At 43.6% G+C, this 22,986-nt stretch overlaps 1 protein-coding gene across 6 annotated transcripts in view; it reads left to right on the forward strand.

The window, feature by feature from the left end:
- The window catches only part of PRKCE (protein kinase C epsilon), a 508,978-nt gene that overhangs the window by 351,275 nt on the left and 134,717 nt on the right, over positions 1 to 22,986 (forward strand). For all 6 annotated transcript variants that reach the window (XM_061168696.1, XM_061168694.1, XM_061168695.1 and 3 more), the window contains one exon: positions 1,298 to 1,471. In XM_061168696.1, coding sequence (XP_061024679.1) covers positions 1,298 to 1,471 — 174 coding nt within the window. The remainder of the gene's footprint in view (positions 1 to 1,297; positions 1,472 to 22,986) is intronic.

Raw genomic sequence — 22,986 nt, forward strand, 5'->3', positions numbered from 1 at the left:
GCAGGATGGGAACTTTGATGACTCCGGAGCATTTAGGTTGCTTCTTCAGAGAAATTGCAGCCAAAGTTTGAGCCAGTTTTAAAGAGTTTGTATTATATGTGGGCGACAAAGGTCTTCAGGGTAACATCCTGAACACCCTCGTGAAGCCTCTGAGTTACTGTTCTTTAGCTCTACTAGAATACTGTACTTAGGAGTTATTTAATGGGAGAAAGTCTTGTCACATTTATAGGGAAATGAGTGCAAAAATATCAAATGATAGGAAAACTTTAAGAAAATAGAACTGTTAATTTGCTCTCTAGAGAAGGAATCACATTCCCAGCTTTAAAGCTATAGAGGAAACCATAAAGGTAAACAAGGACAGATTCGACTACATAAGATAGGGGACCCTGTTCAATAGAAAAAGATAACAGAAAATCATAAAACAGTCTTAGAAAAACATTTGCAAAAAGTAAAGTGGTAGTAACTTTATATACCAAGCTCATACAGATGTGTAAGAAAATAGATAACTAGACGGAGGAAATTGACAAATAATTCGTACAAAAAATAAATATAATTAGAAAACAAATATTTTTAGTTTCATTACAAGTTAAAACAGCATTGAGGTAACATTTCACACCCATGACATGAGCAAAAATGTTTTTTAAGTGAAAGCACCCACTGTTGGTAAATTTGCATGAAACTAAAGCACTTCTACATTGCTAGTGGCAGATTATATTGTACATCCTCTTTGAAAGTCAGTTAGGAAATGTGCAAAGTATTTAACTCTATAATCCACTTCTAAGGCTTTCCATCTTAAAACTGTGGTATAAAAGAAAGAAAAAATTATATGTATAAAAACGCTTGATGCAGTTTATTTATATAATACTTAATAATTAGATGTAACTCAAGTGTCTAATATGAGGTAAATGGTTAAACTGTTACTGATATACTTGAATTGAGTATCAGCAACCATGATATGGTGGAGACCATGTAGAGAAATGCTTATGAAATAATGTTCAGTTAAAAACAAATCTATTTGCTGTACTCTAATTGCAAGTATGACAAATTATATGAACATACGAGTAATTATTTAATAGATGTGCATTGAACTTTTCTTTGCCTGGACACTGTTAGAGATTAAAAATAAATAAATTGTAGTAGCTGTATTAGGATGGGTAGTCTTTACATTTTAAATACTATTATGCTATTTAAAATTAAAGAAAAAAAAGAATTAGTTTTTAAAGCATTTGATGTTGACTTGGGTTTCTTTTGATTCCCTACAAGTATAGACTTACGGGGTGGTTTTGGTTGATTACAGGTCATGTTGGCGGAGCTCAAAGGCAAAGATGAAGTATATGCTGTGAAGGTCCTGAAGAAGGATGTCATCCTTCAGGATGATGATGTAGACTGCACAATGACAGAGAAGAGGATTTTGGCTCTGGCGCGGAAACACCCGTACCTAACCCAACTCTATTGCTGCTTCCAGACCAAGGTATGTTTCAGAAGAAGCTGGTGGACCTCCATCTTGGGGTTGCGCTGTAGGACACCATGGTATCTTGACTGTGAGATAAAAAAATCAATCATAGATCCCCTACATTCTTTTCCCAAAGACCTTGTAAAGTGGAATGGATTTTACCCTTGAAAAGATCAAGGTATGTTTGAACAGTATTCTCTTTTTTAAGGGCAAGGAATTTTCCATTCAAGGTTGTGCTTGTGAAGGGATGAGAGGGCGATAGAAGTCTTTGCGAATGTAGCTGGACAAAGCCGAATGACTAACCCCGGTGTTTGCTCCTTGGAGAAAACAACAGGCATGGTTAGTCCTTTCTCAGCTCCTAACTTTCTGTCACTAGGCAAATCCCTTAAGTTCTTTACGGCCTTCAGATCAAATGAAAAAAGAGTAAAGGCTACCCGAACCACATCTAACCTGTGTAATGTCATATGAGGTAAAGGATGTGAACAAGTGCTTAAAATGCCATCGTGGGGAATTCCCTGGCGGTCCAGTGGTTAGGATTCGACGCTTTCACTGCCGGCCCGGGTTCGATGTCTGGTCTGGGAACTAAGATCCCGCAAGCGATGTGGCATGCCAAAAAAAAAAAAAAAAAAAAATAGGATGCCATCGTGAACCACAAATATAAGGTAGCATTTTAAAACTAGCAAGTAGGTGCCTGGGGACCAGAAGGTGGCAGTAAAGAAATGAAAATAATCTGTTAAGTACATTATGGAGTCTGACCGATGAGTATCCTTAACTCATTTGTTACTTATTCTTAGTAAAGAAGAGAAATGCCAACATTCTTCATGAAGCTCTTTTATTACCCCATTTTGGGGAATAAAATGAGTGAAAGTCTTTCAGGATGCCTTAAGGATTTGTAGCCCTTGGCTCCTTGAGGAGGCAAAGGCAACCTCACCTGAAACGCTTACCCGTATCCATCTGGAGCCCAGACAGTGACGGGTTCCACCTTGGACAGATGATTCCTTGCTCCTTGGCATACTCTCACCACCATATCATTGCGAATGCCAGTCTTTCCACTTGGAATTCAACAATTACTCATTTGGTCATTTGGCCAATTTTTATTTTATTATATTTTATTGAATCCTTTCCATGTGCCCAGTGTCGTGCCACGTGCTGGAGAGATAATGGTGAGCAAGGCCCAGTCCCCGACCTCAGGGAATTTACAGTCTCTTTGGTACACTATTTCCCAAAGGGTATTTCTCTGAACCTTCCTCACTTGAGAAACTTTTCAGAATAAAAGGGACGAAGTGAGAGAATGGCATGGACATATATACACTACCAAATGTAAAATAGATAGCTAGTGGGAAGCAGCTGCATCGCACAGGGAGATCAGCTAGGTGCTTTGTGTCCACCTAGAGGGCTGGGATAGGGAGGGTGGGAGGGAGACACAAGAGGGAGGAGATATGGGGATATATGTATACGTATAGCTGATTCCCTTTGTTATACAGCAGAAACTAACAACATGGTAAAGCAATTATACTCCAATAAAGATGTTAAAAGAAAAAAAAAGAATGAAAGACTCTGTGTCCCATAATTTGGGACACTGCAGTCTTGACCTCTCTTAGAGTGTCTCAACATACATTTGCTTGTCAAAGTTGCTGAGGAGACCTGCAATGGAAAAATATATATATTACCTTTACTTAATCTACTATTTCCCAATGATGTGATCCCAAGCTTTACCTCACTGTCACTACCCATTCCAAACACTGATCTAATGAAATTTTTCCTAACCCTCTGAAATCTCTCAGGAGAATATGAAATATCTCCTGAAAATCTGGAAATCCCTTTTCTGAACAAGTATAGCACTTAACACACATCCAAAACAAGGATATCTAGTATGTATTGCCTGATATTTGTGGGTCCGTGCATGTGTGTGTATGTGTACACGGGAAGAATCCAGTGTGATAATAGAGGGTCAGTCACGAGGTCAGCTTTCCTCTTTTCTCCACATGAGCATGATCCTGGATTAATGAGAAATGCACCCTATATCTCTTTATCTTCCATGGTACCTGTCAGAGGGCCTCACAACCGGTAGGTTGTCACTCTCAGAATTGGAGGGTTAGAAGATTTTTTTAAAATTCTCTCTTCTAGTCTTCTTTCTGCACCAGTGAGAAAGTCAGATTTCAGATAAGTCAGTCTTTTGCCCACAGATGCTTGGTATTGGCCAAGTTGAACTTACCGTCTCATCTCTGTGACTCCCAGTCTAGTGGGGACTTGCTCTGACATCACGTTGTATCCCCTCTGTGGGGAGACCCCCCTCTTCCCCTGCGTCTAGCAGCTGTGCCATCTCTTTCACCCACTGAGCTGGTTTCCTAGGCAGGGATCCACACGAGCTTGCTTTCTTTGGACACGTTGCCAAGAGGTCTAACATCCCAGGAGGGATCCAGTCCAGTTGTAGGGACCCTGTGAACCCCCTGTACGTGGTGGACCTGGAGAGCCAGAGCGGAGGCTCTGCTTCCCTGCCCTCTTGGTGAATGAGTGAGGGAGCAGGAACGATGTCTTCAGCGTCAGCAGTGTTCTCTTCTGTGCGATTAGAATAGGCTGAGGGTCCTCATTGTGTGGCTGCTCTTGGAGCACAAGATGGCATCGTACAACACCATGAGTTTCCTTTACGGCAGAACAGTGACCAAGGTGACATGGAGATCGGTATCTGGGTGGTAGAGGGTGAGGTTGGGGAGAGAAGGGACTCTCCTCTGAAGTTCAGAGATTTGCTAACTCTTTTCTCAGGCCAGTGTCAGGTAGCGACAGTTACAGGAGCAAGTCCCAGACCACCATTGCTCAGTAGAACATGGCACATCTCACTTTACATGACAGATGTATGCTCATCTGATTTTTCTAAAGCAAATCATATTTTAACCTCGCCGAAGGACCTCTGCTTACTAGAAAGGAATCTTATGAGGAATCATCTTGTAACCCCCCAGCTTAACCATCAGAAAATGTGGCTTTTCCTATGGCAACCAGTCATCATGTTTTTAAAAAGGAGCTGTTGTTCACCTGACTCTGAGGTAGGTGCTGGGTATGGAGTTATCAGCAAAAAGGAAGGTGATTCTCAGGTGGAAGAGTTTACTCAATAAGGGATGGGGCTTAAAAGTTTTTACACAGCAAAGGAAAACATAAACAAGATGAAAAGACAACCCTCAGAATGGGAGAAAATATTTGCAAACGAAGCAACTGACAAAGGATTACTCTCCAAAATATACAAGCAGTTCATGCAGCTCAATATCAAAAAAACAAACAACCCAATCCAAAAATGGGCAGAAGACCTAAATAGACATTTCTCCAAAGAAGATACACAGATTGCCAACAAACACATGAAAGGATGCTCAACATCACTAATCATTAGAGAAATGCAAATCAAAACTACAATGAGGTATCACCTCACACCAGTCAGAATGGCCATCATCAAAAAATCTACAAACAAATGCTGGAGAGGGTGTGGAGAAAAGGGAACCCTCTTGCACTGTTGGTGGGAATGTAAATTGATACAGCCACTATGGAGAACAGTATGGAGGTTCCTCAAAAAACTAAAAACAGAACTACCATACGACCCAGCAATCCCACTACTGGGCATATACCCTGAGAAAACCATAATTCCAAAAGAGTCATGTACCACAGTGTTCATTGCAGCTCTATTTACAATAGCCAGGACATGGAAGCAACCTAAGTGTCCACTGACAGATGAATGGATAAAGAAGATGTGGCACATATATACAATGGGATATTACTCAGCCATAAAAAGAAACGAAATTAAGTTATTTGTAATGAGGTGGATGGACCTAGAGTCTGTCATACAGAGTGAAGTAAGTCAGAAAGAGAAAAACAAATACCATATGCTAACACATATATATGGAATCTAAAAAAAAAAAAAAAAAATGGTTCTGAAAAACCTAGGGGCAGGACATGAATAAAGATGTAGACATAGAGAATGGACTTGAGGACACGGGGAGGGGGAAGGGTAAGCTGGGACGAAGTGAGAGAGTGGCATGGACATATATACACTACCAAATGTAAAATAGATAGCTAGTGGGAAGCAGCCGCATGACATAGGGAGACCAGCTCGGTGCGATGCAAGAGGGAGGAGATATGGGGTTGTATGTATATGTATAGCTGATTCACTTTGTTATACAGCAGAAACTAACACACCATTGTAAAGCAATTATACTCCAATAAGGGTGTTAAAAAAAGAAAAGAAAAGAAAAGAAACTACTAGTCGAATTTTGATGTAAAATAAATAAATAAGGGATGGGGGTGGGGAGTTATACTAACTTCCATAGCAAACAGCCTTGAGACGGTACATTCTGGGTGGAGGTGTTTGAGCTGGGAGGACTCAGAGGAGGGGGTGCGCTTTAGAGTCTGGAGGTGGGGAAAGAGCTCAGTCTAGGCTCTGCAGAGTGGGGAGGACTGGGACAGGACTTGGGTGGGAATGGGAGCCGAGTTCAGTGGCCATAGTTCAGTCCAGCTTTAGTTTCACTTTTCCTGAAAAGAAAGGACAGTGTTTCTGAGCCACCGTAAGCCTGGTTTTGACTAAGACTCTAATACATGATTAAGGAACACAAGACCTGCTTGCAATCCTATTAAGATTTCTTTCATTCTTGTTTGATTATGACACAGAGCGCAGTAATAATGTTAAGTCAGGTTTGATTATTTTTAGATGGGCCTTTATTGTTCGGTATGTAGAAGAAACAGCCCCTACGGAAGCATTCCTTTGAGAAGTTCCTGAGGGATTGCACATGGCTTCAGGGCACGCACTATGCAGATTGCCTGACAGGACTTGGGAGTGTGTGAGGTCCCATGTCTGGTATGGTGACCAATGGCAATGATTGTGTAAGCCTACTGGCGCCAATCGTGACGTCAGGTCATGAGTTAGGTCTGGTTACCACAGCCCACTGAATGACCAAGTTACAGTTAAAGAAGGATGTGGCCTTTTCTGTGCCAAGCCCACCTGCCCTAGGCTTCTGCACTCTGATCATTCTCCATGGGATCTAGAAGGAAAAAGCAAATGAAATGGCTCCAGTGCTTGTGAGAAAAGGCAGAAAGCCCCCCAAATTAAGCCAATAACTTCAATTTCAATCAAATTCACACCAGTATGTTTGACTTGAGTTCCCACTATGCTGTGTGCTCTTTGGAATGCTGGAATCACCTGAAACAACTAGAGAAATCTACAAAACTATATTTGACTAAATAGCAAACATATGGTATGAAAAGGGGGGCGAAGGGACTTTCCACTCCAGCAGAGATGGAGTAGTCTCATTTCTCTCAGGCCCTCCCTCTTACAACAAAAAAAACCCTGGACATAATTCTTATTTTATAAAGGCATAATGCTCATCAAGACTGACATAGCAATAAAGAATTATAGACATTGTACTATCTGTTGATATGGATGAGAAACTAAAATTTTCATATTTTAAACTGATTTTTTAATGGATAATGTTAAATTAACAGCACATTTAATATTTTCATACACAAAATTATTTTTTCTTGGTTAAAAAAATGTATGGCCTGGGGCTTCTCTGGTGGCACAGTGGTTAAGAATCTGCCTGCCAGTGCAGGGGACACGGGTTCGAGCCCTGGTCTGGGAAGATCCCACATGCCGCGGAGGAACTAAGCCCGTGAGCCACAACTACTGAGCCTGCGCGTCTGGTGCCTGTGCTCCGCAACGGCAGAGGCCGCGACGGTGAGAGGCCCGCGCACCGCGATGAAGAGTGGCCCCCGCTCGCCGCAACTGGAGAAAGCCCTCCCACAGAAACGAAGACCCAACGCAGCCATAAATAAATATAAATAAATAAATAAATTTATTAAAAAAAAATGTATGGCCTGTAATTAATTCAATGAATATACAAGTATTTATTGGGCATCTGTTATATGCTAGACACTGCTAGGTTCTGGGGCTACAAAGCTCAAAACATACCAGTTCTGAACGCATGGAGATTGCTGTTTAGTGGGGAGATAGACATGCAATGAGTGATATTCTACAGCATTGTAACTCTTCTAGTGGAGCCCTGTAGGTGATTCATTTGAAACTCTGCAGAAGGCAGTTGGGAAGGCTTCCTGGAAGAGGTGGCACCTAACTTGGGCCTTGAAGCGCGGGCAGCATTTGGAAAAGGATAAAGGCAAAGAGATGCTGATGAAGCCTAGAACTTATCTCCAACTCTCATTTTCACTGTTATTTTTCCAACACTGGAACTCCCACCTCAGTCTGTGTCCTGCTTCTTCCAAGGAAATGTCAACGGCTAAACAACCACAGGGAAGGAGAAGAAGAAAGGGAGGGTATTTGGAAAATAAAGAGGGAACTTCCTGCGTCTGCAAGATCAGATGTTGAGTGGTAGAGAGGGGAGATAATACTGGGAGCCTGCTTCTTTGGGCTCTAAAAGTTATGGGCTGCTCAACGTCAGGGCTTAGGGGGAGGCGTGATTTCAGGAATTGCCTCTTCTGGCTTCTCACTCATCCACGGAAGGCTGGGGATGGGAGAGCCACTGAGTGGTAGGTTTGTTTTTGCTTTTGTTTTTCTAGTTATAAGAAATAAAATTCTCAGGCATTTTGAGCTGCTGCATGTGATCCCCATTGTGAAATCATCCCTTCCAACTAAACCTGACTTGAATAAATTCATCCGTGATTTTTCCTCTTTAAAAATGTGAGTCTCTACCTAATTGTCCTCATCCCCCACTCTTTGGCATTTCCTGCCAGGCCTGGGAAGACAACTCCTGGAGGGCTTGGTCAGTGTGAGTCGCTAAGAAGGAAACAGAGGGTGAACTAGAGAATCTCCCTTGGCCAACCTCCCTCGCTGCCCTGGGGGAAATGCAGGATGGAAAAATCCTTAAAAAGCAACCGGAGACATTTTTCAAATGAGTTTTAATAAGCTGTGTGAGCAGGGAGTGAAAACTGCTGGGAAAGGAGTGTTGACTATGCAGGGGGAAAACTGTGGTTTCAAGGAACTTGGACATTCTTGTGACTGTCAATTCTGAAGAGCAGCAAACACGAAAGCAAAAAACAGAGTAAAAATTAGGGCACTGGTAGATTTTTTTTTTAAAAAAAGAGGTGACTGTGTCAGATTAAATCTAAAAAAGCTGAGAATGAAGTATGGGTCTCTTTTGTACTAGAGCACACCATCTGAGGCAGCATGGTGTCTGAGGGGTTAGAGGGGCTTTGACTGGATTTGACGAGTGCCTCACGAGCGTAGACTGAGACGTTCAACACCGTGAGATGGTATGTGGGTCAGGCAGCCACCTGGGAATCGATATGCTTGCTAGTAAAAGAGATAGCCTCCGTAGTTTTCTAACAGATTTCAGTGAAATGAGATCTATGGTAGAGGGTACAGGCTTACCTTTGGCAGAAGCCATTGTCAAAGTGATGAGACTCCAGCAGACTCTATCTCCTTACTTCCAAAGACCATCCTGCCCTAGAGCAAGCCGGTCAGCAGAGCCACTGCTTTTAATCAGCCAAGAAGACATCTTCAGCAAGGGCCTGCAGCGTGCAAATCACCGCGAGGCTTTACAAGACTTTTATGATAGGACCTCTGTCAAAGTAGTGGTTATAATCACTATTCACTTGAGGAGGATGGGCTGAGGCCTGTGGAGGGCTGGTGGGGATTGAGTTGGGGGGTGGGGTGGTAGGGAGAGAGAGAAAAAGAGTATGTGAATGAGTGTGTGTGTGGTGGGGAGGGGCGTGTCTATGTGCAGACCTACCAGGGGTGCCCAACCCAGTTGGAGAGAGGAGATCACGGTTTTCATAAGCAAGCAAGGCTTCACAGAGGTGGAGGACCAGGTCTAGAAGCATAACAGGATGCATTCTGCATGATGAAAAGTTACAGAGTTAATTACTGCTCCCGTGCCCCCTGGGGGGCAGAGAGGTGTGTGTGTGTGTGTGTGTGTGTGTGTGTGTGTGTGTGTGTGTGTGTGTGTGTGTGTGTGTGTGTGTGTGTTGGCTCTTAATCTAAGGTGCTGCTGCCCCAGGCAACTTCTTTGCCTCCAAGGAAACCTTGCATTTGAATAGGACAGTTACTTTTACAAATGCCTTCATTTCATTTAGATCAGCCTTCCCACACGTTCCTAAAGATGTCTCTGTGAGACAAGTAAGGTCACTCCCTTCTATGGATGAGAAAACCGAGGCCCAGAGAGGTCTTACAGCTTGTCTGTAATGGAACCCAGCTTGGAAGCAAGGTGTGCTGAAGGCCTTTGTTTTTCACAGGGTGCTCTTCTGTCTCCAACACCTCCCTCTTGTCCAAGTTCTCTACTTCACATGTTCTTACCCCCAGCCCCTCTCTCCCCAGTCCCCATTTGCTGTCACACACATGAGAAAGGGTCTGAGTGACAGCTCTGTTTTACCTGGATTCAGTGAGATTGGAATTTTTAAAAAATTAATGCCCCTTAAGCTGGTGAGAGTAGCAAGATCTTTCAGCCTGTTTCTGGAAACTTTTCTGTTTTCTGAAAGTGCAAGAGAGGAGAGAGGAGAAAGGGGGCATGGGCATAGGGATTATATCCAAAATGGGCTGGAGCAGGACGAGGCCCTCACACCTGTCCATGCAGCCACTGTTTATTGACCATCTACTATGTACCCAGTGTACCGTGCCATGGGCATCATGGGACGCCATGCTACCTGACAGCAATTTAATGGTGAACTCATTGCTTTGTTCACCTTCAGAAACTGTTGGCCTTGGCCTTTAAAAAATAATAATAATATTTTTTAAATCACAAAGAATATTTGTTAATTGTAGAAAATTTGGAAAATTCAGAAAAGGACAAAAAGAATTATTCTAATGACTACTACTAACATTTTGATGTGTATATTTCCAGTTTAAAAATATGTATCTGTTTATACATATATATTTTAAAAATTGATATCATTCTTTCAACTGTTTCACCAAAGATATATTGTAGCTATTTCTGTTGTCACTAAGTGTTCTTCAACCAAATGATTTCTAAGGTTCACAGTATCCGAGGGCCTCCTGTAGAGAAATCCTGAGTTTGAGGGTTGCGGGTCTCCAGTAGATGCTTGGCTTCCCATGGAGCTGATGTTAGCAGTAAGTGAACCAGAAAGCACTGCCCGGTGTTGCGCAGAGATACCATTTGCCTCTATGCAGCAGAATAGCCTCTTTCTGTTTTTGTTTCTCTCTTTCTGTAACATAAACTTGAGTACAGCTTGTAAATACTCTGATATTGGCATCTTGTAGAACAAGAGTTAAATTCCTTTGACATCATATACGTGTATATATGTTTGTTTAGTAGATGTTTTTTCACCAGTGTGGAGTATATTTACCTGTCCTCCTAAACGATTTGCTTATTCTGCTAAGCTGTAGTTTCTGAATTAGGTTTTGTGGAGGTGCCTCAGGAGTTGCTGTGTGTGTGTGCACATGTACACACACACACATCTGGACAAACAGACCCTGTGTGTGCTATGAAGAGAGGACTTCCACACTCTTCTTTCTAGCCACCCAGAGCAGTCCCCACCTTCAGCTGCTTCTCGTGTTAGTATTCCAAGTAAGACGTCATTTGAAGAAAGGATTTTACTTTGGGAAAAAAAAGTTTAAAGCCACTGCAACTTCCGCTGACAGTTTGGAGTAAGTCTTGATGGTTTTAACCTACCTATGTATAATTGGATATATATACGCAGATGTCATTTCTTGAAGGTTTCCATTATAAATGTCCTTCCATTATTAAAATGGGCACATTCCTGAGACTTAGGTAGAGATAGAATTTTGGAAGCAGATTCAAAACTTAACATTTCTCCTATTCTCTGTGAGTGCTGTCTCTAGTTCGGTTGGCTCATTAATAGAAACCACTTTGGCTCGCTGAGAAAGGTTTTCCACCAGAGAGAGTAAGGTAGAGAGAATATAGCTGGGTTATAACATTACTCTGATGACAAGCAATTTGATCGTGAGAATCTGCTCTGTACCAGAACCTCATTAGGTGCCACTGGGAGATAGTCAGAACTGGGACTCTTATGTGCAAGAACAGATGATATAACATACATAAAACAGTAACTTAGAATAAAGGTGGTATGTGATAAAGAGGAAGGAAAGACTTATGGAGCACCTGTTAAGTGGCAAGCCTGGTGCAAGGACCAATTTCTTTAATCTTACCCAAATCCCATGGTGTATAGGTATTGTCCTTTCTCTGGGCAGAGGAAGAAGCTGAGACTAGGGGAGGCTTTACAACTTGGCCAGGGTCACACAGATAGTTTAGTGGTGGGATTCAGATCAACCATCCCCATCCTCGCCTCCTATGGGAGAGAAGGACCACTGTGAATGAGGAATGTGTGCTGGGTGGGGGAGTTTGGGGGGATGATGTCACTGGAGGAGAGGGGGAGGAGCAGGGCACAGCAAGTCTGAGGGAGGGAGGAGTTTGACCCCCAAATTTAGGGGGAGTCATGACATGTACCAGAAAAGCAGGCTTACATTGGGAAGGCATGAGAAAGACCACTTTGTAAGGAGAGTCTGGCTAAGCCGTGGAGTTCTTAAAATTCCGGACAAGGAGTTTGGACTTATCCTGGAAGTAACAGATTCCTTGAAGATGTTACAGGAAGTGATGACTTAGGAAGCATAGCGTGGCAGCTCTGTGTGGTTTGGATTAAAGGGGAAAATAAAAAGCCGAGCTATCTGTGTGGAGGGTATTTCAACGGCCCGCAAGTCTGGAGGTGGTGGGGGAAGAACTTCTGAAGGAAGAATTGCTGTAGACCGTTCTGTTTCCCCTCTGCATCTGGGAAGGCGGGCCTGCCCGAGAAGGAAGTAGAGCACTGCATTTAATCCTCTGGAAAATATCAATCGTACAACCCCGAGCTCATTAGAAACAAGAACTGCAGTTGCGGCCAGTTGGGTTAAGTGACCTGCACACTTCTACGGTGTCATTTGCCCACAGTCAATGGGTACCTAATGATCGAATTTAAATTAAAGGTTTCAGCTTGAAATCTAAAACCAGAGGTCCAAGTTATCTAACCTGTTCATGGAACAAAGCCAGTTTCCTCATTGGTTAACATCAGACCTCCCATCTCCCCCCAGTGCCATCTATTCGATTTCAGGATTTACCTTGTTTTTTATTGTGTCTATTTTTAGATCCTAGTTGAATTTGATAGTGGACTGGTGTTGTTTTCTACGTGGGGCATTTTGTAGAGAAGCTTCTACCCAGTCTGTTGAGATTATTCAGCTTAAGCAATGGGCTTTCCTCATATAACCTGAACTTTTTCTTCCAATGGTCTCAGATACTTCAGATAACTCTGCTGGCCCTTGGTTCTTTGGCTTTGAAGATTTTGCCAAGGGGCGGGTATGTCCCATTTGGCTACTTGTGTTCATGTGTGCCCTCTTCATTGGTAAGGAACACGGGATCCAGGAAAGAGGGCACTGTGATGCAAGAAACTCTGGTTCTAGCTCTGGCTTCTGCCACAGATGCTTGGCTGAGACATTTCTCTGTGCATTGATTTCCTCACTCATAATAAAAGATGAGGGAAGGCACAGAGAGGGGAGTTAGACGACATGATCTATAAGATTCTTATATCTGATTCTAAATATCTGTGAAAATGCAGCATTGGGAACTATACGTGGGACCATTACAGACTGACTTGTTGCTGATGCATGAGTGAGAAAAGAACAGTGATAAGATCACATGAAAAGTGCTTCTGTTTAGTGTTCATTTTTCAAAGCTCAATTCAGAAAATGATCCCACCTCAAGCAGTGCCTTTATGTTCACAAGACTGTCATTCTACATTACGGTTCCAAATTCAAACACACTTTGAACGACTGATGGTCATGCATCAGGAGGCCTACCGGGAGGTATTATAGTTGTCTTACTAAAGCACAGCACAGTTTCTAGCACACAGCAGGCACAATAAATTTTAGCTTCTGTCTTATCCAGTTAACAGTTTCAGTATGCTTTATATAAATACTCCACCCCTGCCCCCAAGCTGGACTGAGAGCTTTGCCATGTTTCTGTTAGCCTATAGGGATGACCTTTTCTGACCAGCTGGCCAAACATTCATGAAACAAAATTGAGAAACCATTGTTGGTAGGTTTGAACCCCCAGGTACACTAGCTTCATAAAGAGAAAATATATATTACCTAATCCCTAACCTGAGCCCAGATGTCCTTAACTACAGCTATGGCCCAACCTCTTAACCTGTCTAGTCATCTCACAAGTATATCAGGAGGGCATCAAGCAAAAGATTACCAAGGGCCATCTCTTCTCCTGGAAGAAATCTATGCCCAACCAGAGGATGAATGCCTTATTATATCATTTTTGTTTCTTAATTACAAAATCAATTCTTAAATCTTAATTATAAAATCTAGTGAATTTAGAAGTGTGAGTAGTTAATGTGAAGAACATGACTTTGATTTTGTGTCCCTAGGAGTCAGGTAGCTTGTCCTTCTGACTGCCTGACCCATAGATTGAACTGGGGCCAGTACAAGTGGGTCACCATGACATTGGCTTCTGCATGGTTCCTCTGAATGATTTTTTTCATCCACAAGATTCCGGTGAATTCTTGCTGGACCCTTTGTCTCCTTGTTGTCACTGGTGGGGGGGTTGGTCATATTTAGGACTGACTCGCCAACGTGAGAAGAAAAGGTTTCTGGTTCCAGTAAAGAACATCTTAGAACTGCCCCCTTGGTGGTTTGTCTTTGGAGGCTGCTGTCCTAAGCCAAGAAATGAGAGAGACATGTGTCATCCAGGTGGGCTACTCATCACCTACCATTTCAGGGTCATTCTTGGCTCAATAATAACAACCAGAACAAAAATGTATACAGTACGTATTAAATGCCAGGTTTAATGTCAAGCATTTTACATGTATTAACTCATTTAATCTTCACATCAACCTTCTAGGTAGGACTATTATCCCAAAGAGAGGTCACACAGCTGGAAGTGGCAGATCCTGGATTCAAACCCAGGTAGTTGGCTTCCAGAAACTTCATTTTGTCTGAGTGCCCAAGGGAGATTAGGCTTCTGAGGATGAATGAACACAAATCAAAATCTCAAGAGACCAAGGTGTAAATAAAACAATAAAATGGCAGTTGGTTAATTTATAGTGGGGTGACCAGATACTTACGCCTGTTACCCAGGGTCCCTGGAATAACCCTTTGGGGATATTATTTTAGGCAATCCAGATTGTATTAGGAAAGCAATAGAAGGAAAAACAGACTCTCTTCTTCCTGTTATGAGGACGTTTTTTTCCAGAGGCAATGGGAAGTTGAACCATCCACTTTTGACTCCATCAGAGCATTTTATTTTACCGTGACATTCCAGGGAGAATGCCAGCAGGGATCACAGACAAAAAGAATTCTCTTAGTTGACCCCTGTAGTGTGGTAAGAGGTACAAATTAACTCCTTTGTTGGGTCAATAGGATATTCACTTGGAATTCAGCAGCAGTATGTAATCCATTTTGTCTGAACACTTGTGTGCAGGTTGCTAGGGAACTAAGCTCATTACCTGGCCCTGCCTATTAGAGCTGAAGCCTCCTGGCTCTACAGCTTGGTTTGAACCTGACCGACTGATAGTGAATGACATGGGTGGTGATGGGGACTGTGGCCTTACCTCATCCTCCAAAAGGTGCAGTCCAGTAAGGGTCTGAGGATGGGAGTGGTTGGAGAAGCTGATGTCTTTGTTCTCGATGTTTCTTCCACCATTTATCCAACCCATGCCAGTTTTGTTTTCAGCTAATAACTTGAATTCAACCTCCTTTATCAAGCCCTAATTTATGAACGTTTTCTAGGTGCACCAGTGTTAACACTAAAACCACACAAATGCAACCAAATGAAACACGTTGCCATCCATGTTGAAATACTTTCATAGTCTAATTCACCCAGAGTTTTGTTCTTTGCGGGGAGTTGATTAGAGATGTGGGAAGTATTTCTTGATGTATATAAATTGAAAGGGAATGTAACAAAGAAGTACAAGTAGGTCCACTAGAAGAAAACTTGAAAACAAAATCTGGCTTTCAAAAATAATAATTATAAATGTAGGTGTGGTGGTTCACCTTGCAAAAGCCAACTCCTTTCATAAAATGTTCATAAAAGAATTCACCACTTTGGGTTGGCAAGACCCATTTGGATTGCCAGGTGGGGTGGCTGAGGGGTAGATGTATTAGGCAGAGTAACAAACCTGAAGTGTTAAAAACAGCAGCAGGAGAGGAGCCGTACAGGGAGAGGAAGACACAGGGAACACATCCCATCTATCAGGGAGGAAGTGCTCTGCTTTAGTAAACAGTCAACAACCAATATTTTCCCAGAACCTGGTATGTCTTCAGCTTCGTACCAGGTATGGCAGGGATGGAAAAAGACACAGCCTTTATCCCAAGAACTTCTAGTTTATCTAGGGAGGTAAGACTAGCACAGTTGAGCCAGAAAATGAAATATGATTCTGTGTAAAAACGAGTGGCGCAGAAATTAGCTTAGAAAGTTAGAGGAAGAAGCGCTGTGAGTGGGCTGGAGGAGTAAGCATACTCCTACAGGTGGGAGGGGCACTCTCCTCTCACATACGAAGAACGTTGTCACAGGAGTAAGAACCCTGGGTCCCATCTATCCTGGGGAAGCACAGTGGTGAGAGCCCATTAGAATCTATGGGATTGGCACAGTGCGGTCCCGTCACTGTGTGACATTGTGTGACAAACCCTGACTGAGACAGTTCTGCATGTTGATGTAGTTCAGATCCTCCCATCCAGCTGCCCACCCAGTGCTGATCTCTGCAGCTTTAAACCACAGCAGCCTATGGGTGGGGGAGGGGGAATCAGCCCATCGCCATGGGAACTGAAGAGAGCCCAGTGTCCTAGGCACTGGGTAAACACAGGAAGTCAGTATCTTGCGGATGCCACAGGCAGGAACAAACCGGGTCCTTCCAAAAACTTAAAATGATAGATGGCTGCTTCCAGCTCAAAAACCATGCATCTACATCTCCTGAAAGGCAGATTGTATTTAGCTCTTTGAGCTACTTGTTAATTCCTGGATCTTGAAGACACTAAGTTCAGCACAAAATGCAGATATTCAGATGCTCCTTCCTCCTCTGTAGGAAATGGTACTAACAGTTTGCAGGACTATGAGAGTAAAAATTCCACTTGATCCAAATAGGTATTTTTGTGGGAGGGAAAAATACAGAGAGGGCTTTGTGAAAATCTATACAAGTTGTTCAAAGGTTATGGTAGTGATGTGAAATTTAAAATCCTAATTCCATAAAAAGGGACATTTAGATTTCATAGGTAAGGAAGGACAAGAATAGGAGTGTGAGCTGTTGGACAAAACTGGAGAGAAACATAGAAGACTGTGCAAAAAATATTAGGAATATGGTGCTTGGGGGAAAATGTCTTCTTTTAGAAGATGGTTATCATTTGGAAGGTTTGAATGCACTTCTTCGATCTTTAAATCTACCAAAAATGTCACTTTGATATAAGGAAATATTTTCATCCAAAAGTTGAGGAACTGGCCACAGCTTACCAAAATGTGGCAGGCAGTTCACATCCAAGGGAAAAGAATGACCCAGTTCAGTTGTTGTGTCATGGTATTTTAGGGAGAATGTTTCAGGGATGTTTTTTAAGGGCACTTTTAAAAGAGAAAGAGTGAGACCCTTAAGAACTGAGACCTCATCCAGAAGACCTGGTGATTAAAAAGGAGGAAACACAGACCAAAAGTGCAAGTCAGTCCAAGAAAGAGCTGTGCAGCATAACTGCATTTACATAGAGTCCCCAAACAGGAAATGCTAAACAATATATTGTTTAGAGATAAACATGTAGGTGATGAAACTATAAAGAAAAACAAGGCAGTGATTACCTTGGTGGTTACCCCTACCTCTGGGCGGGGAGTGGGGGACAAGATACAATCAGAGAGGGTTAAAGAAGCTTTTGAGGACCAGCAACCATCTCTTTTTTGTCAAGATGCATATGGCTAAAAGGAAGTTTGTTTTGATAATTCTTTAAAATATATATCTTACATATTCTTCTGTAGGTATATTATGTAATGAAAAGGGGGAGAGGAGAACAAGATCATGAAAGTATCCAAACTACCATAGACATTAGCATTTTAAGTGATGATATCCCATCAAAAAAACCCCAAAATTCTCACTGTAGTAAAAACTGAGCTTGAGGACAATGTCTGCATATCATTATTTTGCCACTAAAGTCTTGATTTTCCTGTTGTCTTTGGCAGTGAGGTCTGTCTCAAGGACAGGAAGTGTGGCCACTGGTCCCATGGTCTGTTTAGCTGGAAGGATAAAGCATAGGACCCATCCCCTTGCCAAGACCAAGGCCAAGGCCAAGAGGGAGCTGAAGTCTAGGGGTTATCCACAGAGGCGCTGGCCCATCTTCAGCCCAGCCTGGGTCCTCCCGTTCACAGGTTGCGAATTCTTAAGGAGTAACCCCGCTCAGCCTCACCCTTTCAGCACGCAGCTCTGACTAGGGAAGACTACTAGTAGTAGTCTCCACTACTTCAGTGTTTCTCAACATTTTAAAATCCTGTCTTATAGCCAAGAAGATGTCGTCAGACATTTTTTTTGGTGACTTTTATTATGAAAACCATAGACATCTTTTCATTTTCCATCTACAAAATTATAAATTAACCGCTTTTAAGCCATATGCATACATGTTCTCTCCAGATCCTGACGTATCCTCTGTGGGGGACATGCCCCTTCCTGTGCCTCCCTCCCCCCTCCCCCATACCACAGGTTGAAAATAGCTTTCCTTGCTGCCATCACCAGCAGCAAACATTTATAGAATGTTTTCTATAAGCCCAAAATAATAGCAGCTGACATTTTTACAGCATTTACAATGGACCATTTGCAAAGCTCTTGACACATATTGATGATATCATCCTTGCAGGGGCCTTACGGGGTAGGCGTATCCTGAGGCACAGGGAGGTAGAATGCCTTGTCACAGTCACACAGCTAATAAGTAGTAGAACTGGGATCTGAACCCAGGCAGTGTCCACTCTGTTCTCCTAGTGCTCCCTATTCTGTGCCGCCTCACATAACATGCTACCCACTTTGCAGGTGTGATTGACTTACCACATCTCTTACAGTTTTATTATCCCCCCATTTTATGGATAAGCTTACCGAGGTTTGGAATTTCATTTCACGAAGCGAAGCGTTGGAGATGGGACCAAGGAAGATCTCCTTTGTTCATCCCCTGCCCCACTCCTTCATACACACAGCCCCACACACCAACCCCCCTTCACCTCCCCGTGAAATGGAAAGTCTTCCCTTTCCCCCAATCCCAGGGTGAGTGGCCCCTGCAGCGGGAGGAAAGAGTAGACCCCGGAGTGAGAACGTGAGCAAGCCCGTTCATGTGTTACTAATTGCTTAAACATCATGGAAAGGAGTTTGTCTTACTATGGGGTTTTTTTGGTGGGAAAGCTTTTCGTACAATGCTGGCTGACTCCTGAGCCTTAAAGTAAACAACTACATCATCCTGTACAGAGAGAGTCAGGAAAAAGGAAACTGTAAGAAAATATCAAACTCCTCCAGCTCGCTCGCTCTCTTTTTTAAAAATATAAGTGGAGGAAATGAGGTTTAGGGGGATTTGCTGGGGTCCGTGTAACAGAAGGCTCTGTGAATAACAGCCCCCTTCCCAAGCTGCATATTTGAGTAAACGCTTTCTTAACGCCCTCGCTGTGATGTAAGGAAGAAAGTACACCCAGAAAGCCTGGCCAAAAGACTCTCTAAACCCATTAGAAAGTTAAGCTACCTCCCATTCGGGAGTGGTGAAAAGTCCTCACTTGCAAAACTGCTGGGTGGCTGAGTGGGGTGACAGAGCTGACAGCTCTTTGTGGTCCTTGAATCCTGGGGGTGGAACATATATGATTATCTCTGTCTTCGTTGTCTAAGAACATGGACAAAATTTTAGGCATCCCCCTGCACTGAGAATACAGCACTGCAGAACCTTCCAGATAAGGATACAGTCAGAAACACAGCAGACTTGCTGAGAAAACACCAGTGCCCCAGCCATAAATCACCTTGTCCAATGGCCGCATCCTTTAAATCCACACTAGGACTTTCTGGAGGGCCCTCCTGGTTGCCTGACTTTAGCTTTTCATGTCAACCCAGAATCGCTCAGAGCGGTGGTACTTGGCTGTGGGGGCGACCAGAAGCGCAGAAGATGCAATTATCCAAATCACCTGTGGGCTTTTCCAACCATGCGCCCACCCCGAAGGTTCTGAAGTGCTATCCGTCCTCTTCCATCAGTGTTACTTCTGAAAAGCGATTGCGTCTTTCAGAGGTGATTGAGGGATGTAGAAAATATAAAGCTGCTGCCTTTAGGATTGCCGGAATGAATGTCTCCTAGAGTTGCTGCTATAGTAATGCCTTCCTATAGCAAACTGTAACTATGTCCCAGCAAAAAGGAATTACCCACTTAAATGAATTTGCCCTTTTCCCCCTCCAATCCACCACTTGTTTCTCCTGGTCCCGCATGGTGTGGGACAGTCCCTCTCTTCCTGACCCGCCCCCCCCCGCCCCCGCAAACCCTAGGATCCTTGCCGTCTTTGTCATCCATAGAATAAGTACCTTTCTTTACCCTAAGAGTAGTAGTTTTCATTCTGTGTTTCCTTTTACGCTAGGTGGGAACTTCTCTGGGGTGTGTATCTTGCACTTGCCCTAGCATTCATTACCTGTAGGGCTGGGGTCCCCAACCCCCGGTCCACGGACTGGACCCTTAGGAACTGGGCCGCACAGCAGGAGGTGAGTGGCAGGAGAGTAAACAAAGCTTCATCTGCCGCTCCCCATCGCTCCCATTACCTCCTGAACCCCTCCCCCACCAATTTTTCGTGGAAAAATTGTCTTCCACGAAACCGGTCCCTGGTGCCAAAAAGGTTGGGAACCACTGCTGTAGGGCCTCCTAGTTTTATACAGCTTTCTTGTGAGTGATGTAGCCAGCTCCATGTGTGTAAGGATAAATATTTAAATGGGCTTCCCTTAAATACTATTTTGGGTAGTAACAGGAGCAACAGATTATAGTGGGATAACTGTTTGATTTTTATTTGAAATGAACCGCTCCTCGAAGGAGTTTTACAAATACAGCAAAAGAGCTTGCCCACTTTTGCCACCCTCTTCTGAGACTTTGGACACCGCCCACGGCCTGTAAAATAAAATGTCATTTGTCCGATCTCCGCCTGCCCTCTTCAATTTCACTGCCCGCTTTCTGGATACTGCCAGGCAGATCCCTGCCTTCCTGCCTGTTCCCCTTGCCTGGGATGACGCAGCCCCGCTTCTCTGATTATCCATGTCTCCCGCTGCTGCTCTCACGTCCCCCCTCTTCTGTGAATCCTTCAGTTCGTTCGAACCCCTTTAGTGTTTATTAATGACTTTTCTCACTTGGCACCCAGAATATACAGCATGACTGGCTGTTAGATTTGTATGCACCAACGACTTATCTCCCCAAGCCTACTGTAAACATCCAAAGGCCGACACAAACTTTTCTACCTGTCTGTGCCCTTCCCGTGTGTGTGCGTGAGTGCATGCATGTGTAGGTATGTATAGGAGAAGCCCACTTACTTACGGAGAGTAAGTGCTCAGTAAAAGCATCCTGTGGCGGGGATGGTAGGGAGAGCTAGTGTGATTATACCCAGCAGGAACCGTTTGGGGAATTAAAATCAGCTGATTTAACAGTGACTGTCTTGCGGCTAATCCGTCATTCTCCCTCTTTTCAGCATATGGCTGTAGAATCCTGAATAGGATTCTATTCTATTCTAGCCACAATGATCCTCACAGCTCCTACTGATTGATTGCAATTAGCATGGGAGAGAATCCAAACCTTTTTTTTTTTTTTTTTTTTTTTTTACTGCTTCTCACCTTAGACACACTCATCTGTCAGCCCCTTAGAGACAGGGAATCTCACTTTGAACAGGCGTTTAGTTTTCAGAGACCTATTATTTTGTCTGGTTTTTAGAAAACTTACAGCAGATATTAAGACTGCTCATGAATCTTGGTTTCCTCCTCCACAAAGTGGAAGTACAGTTGGTCCTCTGCATCCTTGGGTTCCACATCCATGGATTCAGGCAACCACGGATGGAAAATATTTGGAAAAAAGTTCCAAAAAGCAAAACTTGAATTTGCTACGCCAGCAACTATTTCCATAGCATTTACATTGTATTAGGTATCATAAGTAATCTAGAGATGATTTAAAGTATGCAGGAGGATGTGTGTAGCTCATGTGCAAATACTTCACCATTTTATATAAGGGACTTGAGCATCCACAGATTTTGGTGTCCATGGGGGCCCTGGAGCCAATCCCCTTTGGATACCAAGGGATGACTGTAGCAGCGCTGCCCTCAGAGGGGCTGCCCTGAGAATTCAGTGATAACTTGCATGGCCTTTAGCAGAGTGCCTGGCAGGTAGCACGCACGCAACTCTTAAATTGCTTTCCTGAGTCCTTTGTACGTCATGGCCTCACTTTATCTTCACAGAACCTATGAGACGGACAGGGTGCTAGCGTATTTTCCTTTGATAGATGAGGAGACAGGCACAGATCAGTGAAACGACTTGCTCCGGGCCTGTGATTCATGAAGAGCCGGGACTGGATCTGAGGGCTTTCCCCGCCCACTCCAGTGCTCCTCCTCCTGGCAGCATTCATTGTGGGGTGGCGGGAGAGAGGGCAGCCTTCACCTGTGGAAGGAACCCCAGCCCCTGGCTTCTGCTGAGGAAGCTACCATCCGTCTTTTAAAGTGGGCATGAGTGTGTCGGCAGGACTTGCCGTCGTTATGGTCAGGCTGCCTCCTCACCCCCAGCCTTCCGGAACCTTCCCCTCTGCTTGTGGCCAGCAGTAGGATTTGTGAAAGGTTAAAATACTGTGTATTTGTCTTACATCCTAGTTATCCCAGAAAGTTCCAGGATGACTTGGGAGATTTTATGGGCTTGGCTGAAAACTACCTAGGCAGTGATAGGCCTTGATGCTTGGAGGCAGGCTGGCTAAACAAGGGGTGATTTAGGAAAAGCCCTGTAACCCTAGAAGCTCCTAATCCGGAGGCTGAGAGAAAGGGATGAAGCATCTTAATCCTCTCCGTAGTCTCCTTATTACTCTCATTAGTCATGAGTAAAGTTTCTCTTCTGAGGTGTGTGCTTTTCGGGATATTAATGAAATTTCAGGTTTCCCAGCTCAGGCTTCCACATCTGCGGTCTGCCAGTGTTTTCATCAGTGAGAAAGGAACACTCTTTGCCAAGAATTCGTCATGTACTGGAAACAGGAAAGTATGGAAAATGAAGCATTTATCATCAGTGCTGCTGCTAAAGGTCACGGTTTCATTTATAGAACTGGAGCCATCCAGCTGGAAGAGAAAGGTCCATTCTTGTGTGCAGACAGCACGAAGGGTGTAGAAGCATGGATCGGATGGCCTCCACTCATGATGCGATGGCGAGAGGTCAACATGTATTTACAAAGATCAGCCGTTTCTGGGAGGATTAGAGAGGAGAAAAGGTGAACCAAACATTAGTTATGGACTTAGATCATTTTCAGCAACAGGAATGACAACACATCACCACGTGGGCATTTGGGGGCAAGAGAGAGGTCAGGGAGCCATTGCTCCCCATCTCTTTCACTAGGCAGG

Source organism: Eubalaena glacialis, chromosome 14, assembly GCF_028564815.1.
Source record: "Eubalaena glacialis isolate mEubGla1 chromosome 14, mEubGla1.1.hap2.+ XY, whole genome shotgun sequence".
Classification (NCBI taxonomy): Eukaryota; Metazoa; Chordata; class Mammalia; order Artiodactyla; family Balaenidae; genus Eubalaena; species Eubalaena glacialis.